The sequence below is a fragment of the Malurus melanocephalus genome, unplaced genomic scaffold, assembly GCF_030028575.1.
Source record: "Malurus melanocephalus ecotype Western Australia unplaced genomic scaffold, MMel_1.1 scaffold_681, whole genome shotgun sequence".
Classification (NCBI taxonomy): domain Eukaryota; kingdom Metazoa; phylum Chordata; class Aves; order Passeriformes; family Maluridae; genus Malurus; species Malurus melanocephalus.
This window is the reverse complement of record NW_026623913.1, coordinates 248225-262585: the sequence shown is the minus strand read 5'-3', so window position 1 is coordinate 262585 and position 14361 is coordinate 248225. Positions and strand designations below refer to the sequence as shown.

Genomic DNA, 14361 nt, shown 5'->3' with positions numbered 1-14361 from the left:
GGGCACTCCTGTTTATAGGAATTACCTGCTGAGAAAACTCCTGCAGAGGAAAGGATGAACTCCTGCTCCAAGGGTGACCCTGCTGGGGACCCTCCTGCAGGCAATTCCAGCAATGGGAATTCTCCAAGGAAGCTGCTGTCCCAGCTGGAGTCTCTGTGCCATGTTCACCACGCCAGCACTTGGGGCATTTGCCTGCTTGAACAACTCACAGTTCCTAAACTTGCAGGGTTTGGGGCTGCAATGGATGAGGATTTTCTCCAAGGAAGAGCTTATGTGGACAACTCTCACCCCTGGTACCCTGGCTGTTTCCACCTGCCCACATGTTCCCTGGCATTATCAGGACACTTCTCTTTTCCAGGTAATTTTTCCTGCAGACCAGTTTGACAATGTGGCTTCGTAGATCCCAGTGCTACAGCAAGGTGGCAGGAAAACCCAGGGAAAGTGGGACAGTGGGACTGCTCTCAGTGTTTGGGACACTTTTTTCTCCCCACCTAGGAGAACAGTTGCTCATACACCCAATTGGGCAGTGTTTAYTCCTTAAAGCAGCCTGGTTTGGGGGTATCTTTCAGCACCCACGTAAAGGAAGGACAGACTGCATCACTCTGGAATTGCTGGGGAGAACAACATGTTCTCACTGCTCCTGGGGTTTGGACAAAGCTTCCTCAGCCATGGCTGGACACTTCCYGCACGTCCACCTCGCCTCCCAACGTGCTCCTTTGTGCAGTGGCCAAGCTAAAAAAGGAAAGCTCCTATCATGCCAAAAATGCATCTTTGATAAATATGAGGGGATAAGTTAGAATAAGCGTGACTGGCTTGGGATCCAAACACAATAATGTGGGAAGGATAATTTTATTTTCTTGCCTCTCATGCGCACCAAACCTTGGACACAATGGAGTGAATTCCTAAATTAATTTATTCAGTAAATGTCTGAGAAGAGCAAAACAGAGTTTCTGCTCTAACACAAAGAATGCAGTGAGGTGACTAAAAGGATGGACTAAAAGATAYCTTACTTTCATCTACTTTCATCCACACTACATCATTTAACAGYTTTAGATACATTGGGATCTGTGGTTCAATTGCTTTAATTTGGAAAGCCCTATCACATTTAAAGGAAGAGGAAAATCCTCTGTGTGATCCCCCCATTATCACCTTGGTAAAGCTTTTRTGTCCTCACACTGCAGTAGGAGGGTTAAGGGGTGAAAAATACCTTTTCASAGGTTCCCAAAAGCCTACAGGACAGGTCTGGAAAGGCTCTTGCTTTATTGTCTGTTGTGGTTTTATGACAGGAGTAGCATCACACTCTCCAGGGGATCCAGACCCAAAACTGCTGGGCTGAAGAGCCACCAAACCCCCCCAGAGTTTATAATGTCCCTCGCAGCAACCCCTGCTCCAGGAACAGGAGAAATTCTCTGCTGCTTCCACTCCAAAAAGCTCCACGGCCTGGCTGCATAAATAGAGAGAGGAAGGAAATGTAGGCTGGGCATCAATCAGTTTTCAGAAATCTCATGTTGTGATGTCTCCAATAGAAAGTGCAGAAGATCCAGAACAAGCTTCAAGCAGTGCCTGTGTTCAGGTGAGGCTCTGGGCTAAGCAGAGAGGACACCCACCCCCTCAGGGATGAAAAGAGTGCAGTTCACAGGTCTGGTATGGGTAATTCATGGTTTTCTGTCTCTGGAAAAAACTCACTCATTATCTAACAGCACCCAAGGACAACACCAGCTCTCAAGGTGCCCGTGTTGCTCTCTGAGGCTGCTCCTCCCTCCAGGCTCAGGAATTTCCAGYCCACCTGACCTCTGCTGGAAAGTCTCTCTTTCAGAGATGACCTCTATAAACCTTGCAGATGTTAAAGGGTGGAATATCTTCAAAGGAGTCCCTCTGATCCTCAGCAGCCAYGGGGCTGTTTTGCCTATCTGAGCGGAAGCAGAGGAATGCGCRGTTTATACTAAAATAACGTGCACTTGTCCTAATGGTGGAGGTTTCTGAGCCTCAGCCAAGCCTTTGCACGTCATTACAGTCTGCTGTGAAGGAATTATTGGCCTCTTCACACTTTTGATCTTTGCAGAAAGGAGCATGTGGCATTTCCAACCCAGATGTTCATGATGTTGCTCCTAAACCCGATGGAGAAGTTTCCCTCTAATGACTCCTGAGCCTCACACTCAGATTAGTGATGAGCTTCTTGCAAAGGTAAAAAATGAAATAAACACTGGAGCAGCTCTATCAAGGTCATCTGAAATCATAGAAAATAACTGTGAATGGCAGCAGTTGCTGTGAAATGGTGGCAGACACTTTGGAACCTCTTTATCTGAGTGTGTCAGGAGATGCCTTAGGATTTAGCTTCTATATTTCTCTTGTATCTGTAATCCTGCAATTCCTGTAATYCTTAATGTATAACTCTAGACTCCACATAGAGTGCTGAGCTTCTGTTCTCCCATGTTTTGCACAAAACAATTCCTCTGCAGCCCCAAACTCAAGGACACCTCCCTGGGCCAGGCCCCAAGAGATGGAAACAACAGAGAATTGGGGGAGCCAAGTTGGAGTCAATGACTGCATTGGCTGCAGCTGCAATTGGAGGATTCAGCAAATCCCGATGTGCAAATGGACAAAAGTGAGAAAGGGTGAAAAACCCGTGAGCCATGGTCCATTGTGGGTGTGGGACTGCCCTGAATGGCCCTGAAGGCTCTGAAATAAATAGAACTGCTTTTGATTCTCTGAATTTTGTCTGGCCTCTGTTTTAGGTAGCCAGATCAGGCATCAAAAGAAGTGGATTACCACCGTGGTACTGCTGGAAGGACGACTCTCTGGCAGGGGTGGAGGACAAGCAGAAAGGTCACAAATAGCCACAGGGACACCTTTGTGTCCATGTGGTCTCTACACTGATGGCAGCAAGTGATGGGGAGAGACCTGACATCCTCACTGGGGTGCAAACCCAGGTTTCCACAAGCTGGCTGAGGAAATCCTGTGGGCACTTCAGAAATAATGAAACACCAAAGCAGGGGYGGTCAATAAGTCCAAATTTGTCATCCTTTAAAGTCTGATCATCACAGAAAATGCAGAACTTTCTGGGAAAGTTGCTGATGGGCTCYCTGTGCACAAAGAGCTCCAAGTAGAAATGTGTGAAAGTGCTCCCCAAGCTTTGTCAGCTGTGCTGGATTTAGGAACACGTGGCTGTAGGGAGCAGTGACTTAAAACAACGCAACGACCACAGAACTGAGAAGGTTTGTGTGATCCTGGGCTCTTGTGCCTGGAGCAATGGCAGGGATGGCTGGCACAGCACAGCAGGGGATGCTGCAGGAGATGTCAGAGCCTGCTGGGCTTGTCTTGCCACACAAAGCACTGAGCAGCTGTGATGGATGTGAGCACCTCCACAGTGCAGGCACTGCTCATGGGCTGTGCTACCCCAGACTGAGGCTCTTCTACCTGCCCAGATCCAGAATTCAGGGGTGTTTTACATGTGGATATCTCCAGCAAGGAGACAGGCACTGGTTTGGTTTTGTAAAGGCATCATGCATCCATACCCCAATCTTCCGAGTGAGACATTCTGACTGAGCAACAGGAAGTGCTGGCCTGTTCTCCAGGTAACTTGAGCAGCTGAAAGAGGAGYTGAAATAAACACCAAAAAAAGCTAAAAGGTATTTTTGAAATTTCCTGGTCCAGAGCAAAAACCAGCCCCTAAGCTCTGATCTCCTTCCTCCCACTCAGCTTGTGGGGCAGTAGCAGGGCACAGAAAAATACAAGATCCTGGCTCTGAACCTGCAATTCCTTTGGATTCGTGCAGCTGCACTTTGTGTCTGTGCAAAGCTGAGCATCTCCTCCTAGTTGGTTTTGGCACCAGTTTTACTTGTGGATTTAGTTAAGTTTTTTATCTCCTCCTCAAACATCTTGGTTTTCTTCTCCAGGTCACCCCACAAGCGCTCCATGTTCATCAGCTTCTGCTCCAGCTCTCCAGACTTCTTCTTCTCCTGCTCAATGTCCTGGTTCAGCCTCCCCACTTTGGCCCAGACTTCACAGTTTTCCTTCTGGAGACTTCAAAGGGAAACAGAGCATGAAAGGATTTGATTGGAAAAGCGCTGGAAAATCATCATTTGGCTCTTAAGGAGCCTAACTTCAGTGTGATTAAGCATCAAAACAAGCCAGAGGTGATGTCCTGAGCCCCTCAATGGCCGCACAATTTGATACAATAAATCAGTAAACATGATAAGTGTGTATTGATAATGGGATAATAAGCATAATATAATAACAATATGTGGAGCTMTAAACACTGATGGTTACAACCAATGGTGGAATAATGCTACTGGTGAATTCTGGAGAGTATAATCATCCAATATTGTGGTAATAACAAGAATTATGACAGTGTAATTATTGCAGGAATATTGCAGTGCCATATAGTGATGTCATAAGAGCTATGAAGTATTAATGTTGCAATAATACATTACCCATTGCCATGAGAGTATAACTCGTACAGTACAGCACACTGATTTTTAGATAGCCTGCTATATACTATATTTTATCATTAATCATTACTATTACATACTGCATAATATTACTGCTAATTAAATTTGTGCTGTGTTTGCTGTCACAACACAAGCTGCACATTTCCCACCCTGCAGAAAGCAGCTCCCTGCAGTTACCTTGTAATTCGTTTCTCATAGTCATTTTTCTGTGCCTCCAGATCYTTTTCCAGCTTGAGGATCATGTTTTGCAGGAACTCCCTGCTCTCCTGATCAGGCTTGGAGACCTCAGCAGGGCTGCTGGTGGGACTGAAGCAGGGCAGAAATTCCTTCTCGGAGATGCTGCTGGAAGGGCTGGGGCTGGAGCCGCTGCCCTCCCCACTCTCTGCCTGCGAGAGGGGAACATTGTCACAGGTTGGAGCCCTGTGAAGGTCGAGCAGCTTRAAAAGATCGTGAGACAATGTTCTCTTGTGTCCATCAGAGGCTGCAGGGCGTGTGCTGCTCCCCGGGGAGCTTTGCCAAAAGTCACTGGCAAAGATGTCATTCTTGTCCTTGCTGCCTTTCTCCTCCGGAGGAGCTGCTGTCAGCAAAGATTTCCTTGTAGGTAAAGTCTGAGTTCTTTTCCTTGACTGTGTTTTCCACGTTCCCAGYGTGTCTTTGGACTCTGTATCTTCCCCGGGGACACTCGAGCTCGCAGCTGGGCCGGGGGCACTGCTGGAATTGGGGTCAGCCCTCTGTAAAACAGAGCGTGGCTTTAGAAGAGCCCGGTCCTGCTCTGAGAGCAGAAAGGTCACAGCCACTGCAGCGACTGCAARGTTTACAAAGGGCACATTTCAACCTGGTGGCAGCCACAGTTTTCCATAAAAAACTATCTGGAATTGTACYGTGTTTAGCATCAAAAAGAACTTTTTGCAGAGACTCCTTCTGAGAAAAACCATAATCTCCAATGTTTTCCCTTCACCAGCCTGAGCTGAAAAGGTTTCATGTGTTTGGCTGTTTAGCCAAAAAGCTTTGGGAGTTTTCATATTTCCCAGAACAGCAGATTTTCCACAGGAAAGTGGAAAGTTTATCTACATCATTTTCCTGATGTAAATATTCCAGGAATGASAGATACAGCTTTCTAACCTATAAATAGCAAGTGTTCTTAGGGCTTGCTGACTGTCAGAGCCAGTCACAAYTAATCACACATTTAATTAATGCAGGTTTGATTATTTCCCTGAGGGTCTGTCCTTACCATTTGCCTTTGGATGGAGCCTCTGGGCACTGTGGGGTTCTCTCCAGCTCCCCAGCCCACAGAGCTGCGTGGGACAGGAGCTTTCTTCTCAGTTTTTTGGGCAGGTGGGGAGGGTGGCACATCCTTGGATGGGGGAAAGAGATTTTCATGGTCACTGATCATCACAGTCATCACCTTCTGGACCTGGGGTGTGCCTGGAGGAATTAGAGATTGTCAGGGGCAAACCCAAGGCCAGGGGATCCCTTCCACCACTTGGATTTCTCTGGTGTCTAAAATGGAGATGGAGCAGAAAACCAGGATCAGAAAGCCAAATCAAGGGAGTGGTTTTTACATCTCCCTGGAATAGCAGGAGCAGGATATGGAGCAACCAAGCCAGGAGTCTGCTCAGGTGCACCAAGCCACAAAATGTGACCCTTTGGGTCAAGAGCAAAGCCCTGCTATCAGATGTGTGGCTGGACTTGATGGTATCAAAGGTCTTTTCCAGCCTTAGTGATTCCACGAGTTGGCATTGCAGCCTTGCAGGTACTGAATCTGAAATCCAACCAATAATAGTGTACCCCTGAGATCTGGAAAAACAAAAGGGAATCTGAAAGTCTGGATGGAGGAGGACAAGACAGAGGAGGCTGTACCAAAACAACGAGACTGAGTGGCCTTGACTGTGAGAAAAGGAAAGAGGAATGTTGAAGAAGAACAAAGTTAGGGCAGGGGCCAAAGACAGAGCAAAATCACGAGAATTAATGACACTGCAGCTTTTGCAACACACCAATCATATGCTGATGAGCAGAGAAGGGGCTGCCAAATAGCCAATAGATAGTTCCATTTATGCAGAAGACTTAGTATACACCTGTTGCTAGGTAGATAAAAGGGGTTCAGCCCCACAATAAAGTGCTATGTCTGTGTCTGTCTGTGTCTGTATCTTTTGCTCGTTATTTGTGTCATGCTGTCCATCCCTACTGGACACAGCAGGAACATGGAGAGGTTCTGCAAGGAGAGGCAATGACAGAAGGAGCTGAGTCCCCTGTTTGATGTGATGCCTGTGGAGCAGAGCAGCCTTGGACCTTAAAACATTTCTTTTGTCACTTGTGCTACTTCTGCCCCTGCCCACACGATCACAGTTTGGCTCAGCTGAACACTCATTTCTTTGATTTTCCTGTTTCCCCCAGAAGAATTTTACACCTTTCTGCTCTGAGCAACACAGATACGACCTCAGCAAACCCCCGAGTCAGCTGAGCTCTGTGAAGGGAATATGCAGTGTAGTTCCTAAGGGGGTTTTGTCACCATAAACACCTTTACAGCCTAACAAACACTTGGCTTGATTCTGCCCTGCTGTTCTCATTGTACTCAGGCACATTTCTGGCTTATATCCACAGCTCTCCGATTTTCTCTTAATTTCAAGACTGTGGRTGCAACTCAGTATTTTAGCAGCCAGGTGCTCCTGTGCCAATTATTCCAGGAGCCCCTTTTACCTCTCATAATAATTGCAGGATCCTCTATCTTGGGTCTGATGAGGTTCACTCCRATCACTGTTGCCAGGTTATCCACACTCATCTTGTTGACACTGGAGTTCAGCTGTATTTCATAGAGAAACCTGCCAGAATCCAAGAGCAAATATTTCACATCAAAGGTGGAAGACTGCAAAAAAACCTCACKGGTGTAAAATCCTGATTCATCCTTCCAGCTCTTCCTCTCAGTCACAGAGGGTGGCCTTAGAAGGGTGTACWGGAGCTGGGTCTTACTGGTATCAGAATAAAAACCACCATGTGAGGAGCTATTCCCCTTAAAAACAAATCAGAAAGGAAGGGAATCAAAGCTATAACCAGAGAAAAACCACCCAGACTGGATGAAACACAGAAGTTTTGGTGCATAAGGTTTTTGTCCAGGAAAACTACTCCTGATTTTAATTCTCAGGAATTTATAATTGAGTTTGAAGGTGGTAATTTATGTTCAGACATTGTCAAGGTGTTAATCCCAGGGGCTCAAATTCTCCTCTACAAAAATCGGGATCTGATGATTCAGAGAAAACCAAAGCACAGCTTGAAYAGGCTGTCCAGAGGAGTCATCCTTTGGGATGACATTTCTGCTCCCCAACACCAAATGTGAGCTGTTGGTGCCTTGTGCAGAGCACTGACCTGCAGATGTAGCTGAGGAGATTGTAGTTGTCTCTGGGAAGGAGGGACAGCTGCTTCAGGAGCTCCTGATGGCCCTAAATGCAGGTAAGAAACAGCTCCAGGAAGATTCAYAGGCACACATGGACTCAAGAACAGCTCTTGGTCACTCCATCCATGCCTGTGTGGTGTCTCCCTCTGATGATTCCACCAGTCCCAGGGCAGTGGTGGAGTCCCCATCCCTGGGAGTGTTCCAAACACATCTGGATGTGGCACTCAAGGACATGGGGCAGTGGTGGAGTCCCCATCCCTGGGAGTGCTCCAAACACATCTGGATGTGGCACTCAAGGACATGGGGCAGTGGTGACCGTGGTGGTGCTGTGCTGATGGTTGGACTTAAAGATCTTAAAGGTCTAATCCAACCTCAAAGATTCCATGGCTCTGATTCTCTTGGCATTTGCTCACCCTGGAAGTTATATTTGTCCATCAGGCCCAGTATGGACATGAAAAGGTTCTGCCAGCAAGGAGAGGCAGCCCCAGAAGGAGCAGGGTCCCCTCAAAGGGCACATGTGAGGAGCTCTCTGCAAAGAGCTGCTCCTGCCTCATCTCCTTCAGTGTCTTGTGTGTAAATATTTTGGACATTTTTAACCCCAAAGATCCTGAAGTGAAAAAAACCATGAGAAATATTTTCCCTGGAAGCACTGGGCTGAGCTCCCACAGCAGCTCCCAGAGGATTCACATCATGGCTTCGTGTGTTTTTCACCACTGTTTTTGTATTTCCCCATTCCTGGAAGTGTTCAAGGCCAGGTTGGGTGGAGCTTTGGTTAACCTGGGCWATGGAAGGTGTCCCTGCYCATGTTGGGGTGGARCTGGATGTGTTTTAAGGTCCCTTCCAATCCCAACCACTCTGGGATTCTGTGGTTCCATCTACAGGAACAGCAGCCATGGGTGGCTTTTTTTTGCAAAGGCAGAGCTTCTTTTCCACCAAAATATATAGTTAGAAAAAGACAATTCCCATCTGTTGCTCACTTCTCCCTCTCCCAAATCTCCAATTCCCTCGTTGGTGCCYCCCAGGACCCCTCCCAGCTCTGCACTCAGCTCAGGCAGGTGGAGCATGCAGGATGTTGGGGCTTCCTTCTGTCCTTTCACATTTGTTTGCTCCAAAGGCTCCACAAAAAGAGGTGCTGAGCAGAACTTTAAGCTTTAAAATTCAGAAATCCACGTGGTTAAGTTGGAAAACCCTRCTGGAGTTGGGAAAGTTTTTCTTTTTAATATTTTTCCTTCTTTTTTTTCCTCCCCAGATGCCAAAGCTCAGTAACTACACAAATGATAACGCTGTGCACTTGGCACCTCCAGCTCACAAAGCTCTGGTGCTGAAGCTGATTTGAAGGCCAGGAGAAGGAAAACCAAAGCATCTCTACCTTTGACTCATCAGCTTCCAGTGCCTTTCCACAGAGCAGGAAATCCTCGTACTGCAGCCAGGGCACCACGGGCTCCGGGAGCTCCCGCAGGTAGAGCTTGAGCAGGGAGGCCACAGTGTGGACATCGGTGTCCCTGCAACGGGCAAAGACTGAGTGAAACCCAAACACAGCAGCTCAGAGCCCAGGGAGGCCCTGCTGGAGCTCTGTGTGCAGATGTGGAGACAGAGAGATGTGGGGGTGGGATCCACATGGCCCCTCAAACCAGGGAATGGCCCCAGCTGCCCAGAAAATAAAGGCCACCTCGAAAGGGAAGGCTCAGCACCTCATACCTGGGCTGAGCTGGGATAGCAAGAAATTCACTTCTAGAGCTCCTGCCTCCTCCCAAAGCCAAGTTTTGAGCAGGCACAAAGTCACAGTCTCAGCCCCACCCAGCTGGGAAGTGCTGGACCCTGGCACACAGTCCCTTTTCCTGGCTGCTCCATCACCCAGCCGCAGGTTTGGGCAAGCAGGAGCCAAAGTCAAGAGCAGCTGCTCCTGACACAACACAGGCTCTTGGCCAGGTATTGTCTTAGTGTCCCTCCTTTACTTTGTGAACCTAAAATCACTTTTCTTCACCCTCCGTACAACTGTGGATCCACGTTATTTCATGAGTGGGAGCTGCAAGTCTGAAGCACCACCCTGGCTCTTTGTCACTGCATTGAAAGGGGTGGAGAACCAAGAAAAAAGGAGCAAAACTCTTCTCCCATCTCCCCATTGCAAGCAAAGCCATCTCAGCTGGGGTGTGGAGGGTCCATGTGCAGATTCTTCCTGGAGCACCCATGCTTGGCCCCACTCCCCAGTGTGGAGCTGGCAGAGCYTCCCTGGGATTTCAGACCAGCAGCAATTACTGGAGCTCCTCTGCCAGGACAGAGGTTTTGTTGGACCTACAATACACTCCATCAGGCATCCTGAGGGTCTGGACTGCAAAAGCAGCTTTCTAACACTCCCCCCTCAACCCTGCCATGGTTGTGTGTGTGAAAACCCCTGAAAGCCCCAACAGGTTGCAAAGATGCACTGAAGGTCATGCCAGCACCTCACTGCTCTCAGGTCACTGCAAACCCCATTATTTGCCTTCCTGCTCACTGAGAAAATGTTTTGGTTGGGGTGCCTGGGGGYTGTAGTCAACCTGAGAGCACTCCAGCAATGCTCATTGCAAAYCCACAGGGGGAACACCATGGGGAGGGCTGAGCTCCCTGGCCRTGCCCCACTGCAGAACWGCTCTGCMAAAATTAAAAAAGGCTTCCAAAATTTAAAAAATGGGCCCCCACAGGTTCCAAGAGAAAGCTCTGAGCAGGGCTCAGCACCCAGGAAATGAGAATTTTTCAGCTACAAAGCCACTGGTGGGATGGTTTTCTGATTAAGGTGAAGGTGCTGGGTTTTTCTTAGAAAGCTGGATAAAACCAGGAAAGGTTTTGTGGTGAGGGACAGATCTGTGAGYAGAGAGATGATGCCCCTGCATGATGCTTAGGCGAGATGGGCTTTGCACAAGAATCCAGGGYAGCTCCTGGTTTTGGGGCTCCTCTCCCTCAAGCATCCATTGCTGGTAGCTCTGGGAGTTCAGGTTCCACAGGGGCTGCTCCCAAATTCCACACAGGCAGAGCATCCCCACATCCCCATGGCCAGTGTCACCTTCACACACACAGCAGCAGCCTGGGCAATCCTTGTCTCAGGGTAGGGAAGGAATTGAGACAAAAATCCTCCCTTTAGGTGCCATGGAAAGGCAGGAACCACTTTTCCTGTGTCCCAGCTCTGGAGTTGTGGCTTTCACCAGCACAAAACGGGGGTTGGAGCCCTGGAGCACAGGTGAGCAGGGCAGRGTGGGCTATGCCTTGGCAACCAGRGCCAAAATCAAGGGGATCAATCACRGGGGACAGGTGAGAAYCCTGGAGAATGGGAGACACTGGAGGGAGGGCTTTGGGAAGGGTCCCACCAGGGCTTTATCCTCCTTCTCTTGTTCTGCACAGGGCATGACAGAGGCAGCAGCTGCAGAGTCTCTCTCCTGTGGGCTGGAACAGGGGGCTCTCCTGCTCTCAGTCCTCTTGGCCCTGCAGAGGAGGAGGGGCAGGGGGACAGCAGCAAAAATCTCTCAACATCTCTCCCATCTCTATGCGGGATTGTAGGGAAAAGCAACAGGAGGAAAATAACGTGGCAGGGAAAAGAACAACTTCTGCTGTGTACAAGAGTGCTCTCTGAGCTTAATTGAGACCCTGCCCCTGCTCTTTTTTCTCAAAGCCCCCAGTGGATAGGCAGTGCARGTTCTTCCTTTTGTTCCTTCCTTGGCTGCTCCTGCAAACCATAATTGCTGCACGTGGCCAGGATTTTCCTAAATGCTTTCCTTTATTTCCACGAATCTCACCTCAGCACCCTCTGATTCTCTTTTTGTGGTTTCTGCTGAACCCTCTCTCCTCATCAAGCCCTTCTGGATGGTCCAGCTTTCCTGCAGAACACTGCAGGGCTCTGGAGGGTCAGACTGGCTGCTTTTCCCTGGAATTTGGGTTGGGGAGAGGGGGAATCCAGMGTTACCTGTCAAACGAGGGTCTCTCCCCGGCGTCGAAGGCATCCCGGAGCTGTTTGACCAGGTTGTCCTGGCCAGGGAGGCGGAAGATTCCCTCCTCGCTCACTCCGTGCTCCCGGATAAATTCTGCACTTTTCTGCACCAGGATGGGCACCTGCTGCTGCCCAAATTTCTGTTCATAGGCCATGGTGTCTGCCAGGCGCTGCCCRAACACCGCTGGGGAAAGGGCACAAGGTCAGAACATCCCAAAAACTCGGCTGAGAACATCTTACCTGCATACTGCTGGCAGCCAGCAGAACTTATTGCTCTGCCAGACACCAGAACCTTGCAAACTCCCTCTGCAGAAAGCAGAACTTTTTCCAGGGAAATAATAACAAAATAAAACCTTGTTCCTTCTCCAAATATTTGACACTTCTCAAAAGGAGTGGAACCAAGCAGTGGGCCTGGGGGTTTGCTGCCTGTAAGCAGGGTGCTAATCCAGAGGGGGACAGGGACAGGGCACAGGGAGGAGAGGAAGCTCATCACACAAAGCTGAAGGGTATAGAAAGCACAGGAGACCATGAAGAAATAAGGAAAGGTCCTTGCAGGGATATGAAGCTGGAATTCTTCCCGATCCAGTTGCTTTTGTTCCCCCTCCCCTCTCCTGAAATTCCCCTGTGCCAAGAACGGCTGTGCTTCACAGGGGATGGTACCTTTGGGAGCAAAACTGGCTTTTTCCTCCTGACCTGGCAGCAGAAGCAGCACTCCAAGGGAGGAAGGCAGTGCCTGGATCCCAGCTCTTCCTCCTCGGAGCCTGGGGCATGGTAAGAGCAGGCAAATCCCAACTCTAGCTGGCTCTGRCATATTAATGGCAAAAAGTCCTCTGGTCCTCTGCCATATTTCTGCCTCTGGTGTGTTCACCTTGTGCTCTGAAGGCTGAAACAATTCCTATGCATCCTCCAGAGCAGGAAAATTCAGGTAAACACCCTCACTTGGAACCACAAGGCTCATCAGCACCTGCCTGGTCATGGGGCTTTTTCAAAGGTCACTGGCTTACACCTTTAAATAATGAATATAAACCTGTCACTGTGCACACTAAAACCAAATATCTCTTTTTTTTTGGCCTCTCTGCTTTGGTAGCTGATAATGAGCTGRTTATTTCACTGAAGGCTGGCAGGTTTGTTGGTTTGGGGACACCTCCCCAGAACACTGCAATGATGGAGGTGTGACAGCCCTGACAAACCACACTGAGATATTTGAGATGTGTTWGCTGTTTCTTTACACTCTGCAGCATTTCTCCTTCTTGGTGTGCAACAAGTTCACAGCGTCCTGGACCACAGGGGCTGCTCCCAGGCTGGTTCTTGCCAAAACCTCCCTCATGCAATGGTTGTCTAAAAGCTTGTGTTTCCCAGTTGACACTGAAGTCAACATCTTCAGGTGTGAGGTTTGGGGTCTGTTAACCTGTGTATTGCCATAAAATGCAGCTCCATAGCTCCTGACTTCTCTGATGTCCTCAGGRCCCTCTGCAGTACATTTTCATTCATATAAAGTCACTTAATTTAGCTGGAAGAGACCCACAGCCTCCTAAGTTTAAAAAGGATAAGATGCAGAGCCATTACTAAATATTAGAGCCAGTTGGGACAATGCCCTGAAAATTCCTGGCTTGATCCTCATTTCAGCTGGGTGATGCTGCCTCCTCCTGGGTACAGCCTGGTCCATTTTGGAGGCAGAAAAACTCAGGGATGCAGAGGAAAASCTGCCATGTGGACAGGGTGGGAGAGCTGGGGGTGTTCACCTGGAGAAGGGAAAGCTGCAGGGAGACCTTAGAGCCCCTTCCAGTGCCTGAAGGGGTTCCATGAGAGCTGGAGGGGGACTGGGGACAAGGGATGGAGGGACAGAAAAAAGGGGGAATAACTAAACCGAAAGAGAATAGATTTAGATCAAATATTGGGAAGAAATCCTTCCCTGTGAGGGTGGGGAGGCCCTGGCACAGGGTGCCCAGAGAAGCTGTGGGTGCTCCACCCCTGTAATTGTGGTCAGGGCAAACACAGAGAGAGCTCAGGATGTTCATCCATCTGGGTTACTGCTCTTTGGGGAGAGAGTAAAGAGACCCCCAGCCCTGCTTCATTGTTTGGTCTTGCTCATGGGAGCTCATCCTTAGAGAAAAAGTCTGGATTGGTCATGGGGGGAAAAGTGGTGGGAGTGACCTTTGCTGCTGCCTTTGCAGCTTTGCCCGTGGTGGCAGATTTACAGTCTGATCCATACAGGTTTATATTTCCCTGACCCCAACTTTATAAGGGCAGAACTGCATGGCTGGGGGCTGGAAGAGAGGATCCAGGGCTGGAAGAGAGGATCCAGGGTTGGAAGAGAGGATCCAGGGTTGGAAGAGAGGATCCAGGGCTGGAAGAGAGGATCCAGGGGTTGGAAGAGATGATCCAGGGCTGGAAGGGAAAATCCAGGGGCTGGAAGAGAGGATCCAGGGGTTGGAATAGAGGATCCAGGGCTGGAAGGGAGGATCCAGGGCTGGAAGAGAGGATCCAGGGGTTGGAATAGAGGATCCAGGGCTGGAAGAGAGGATCCAGGGCTGGAAGAGAGGATCCAGGGCTGGAAGGGAGGATCC

At 49.0% G+C, this 14361-nt stretch overlaps 1 protein-coding gene across 1 annotated transcript in view; it reads right to left on the bottom strand.

Annotated features, from left to right (window-relative positions):
- Positions 1-842: 842 nt before the first annotated feature.
- ARHGAP25 (Rho GTPase activating protein 25) overlaps positions 843-14361 on the bottom strand; it is a 22032-nt gene continuing 8513 nt past the window's right edge. Inside the window, exons 5-11 of the mRNA XM_057384042.1 lie at positions 11771-11978; positions 9209-9341; positions 7812-7885; positions 7149-7270; positions 5683-5876; positions 4629-5182; positions 843-4023 (exon numbers count right to left, since the gene is read on the bottom strand). Of these exons, the coding sequence (XP_057240025.1) occupies positions 3813-4023; positions 4629-5182; positions 5683-5876; positions 7149-7270; positions 7812-7885; positions 9209-9341; positions 11771-11978 (1496 nt within the window). The 3' untranslated portion in view covers positions 843-3812. The remainder of the gene's footprint in view (positions 4024-4628; positions 5183-5682; positions 5877-7148; positions 7271-7811; positions 7886-9208; positions 9342-11770; positions 11979-14361) is intronic.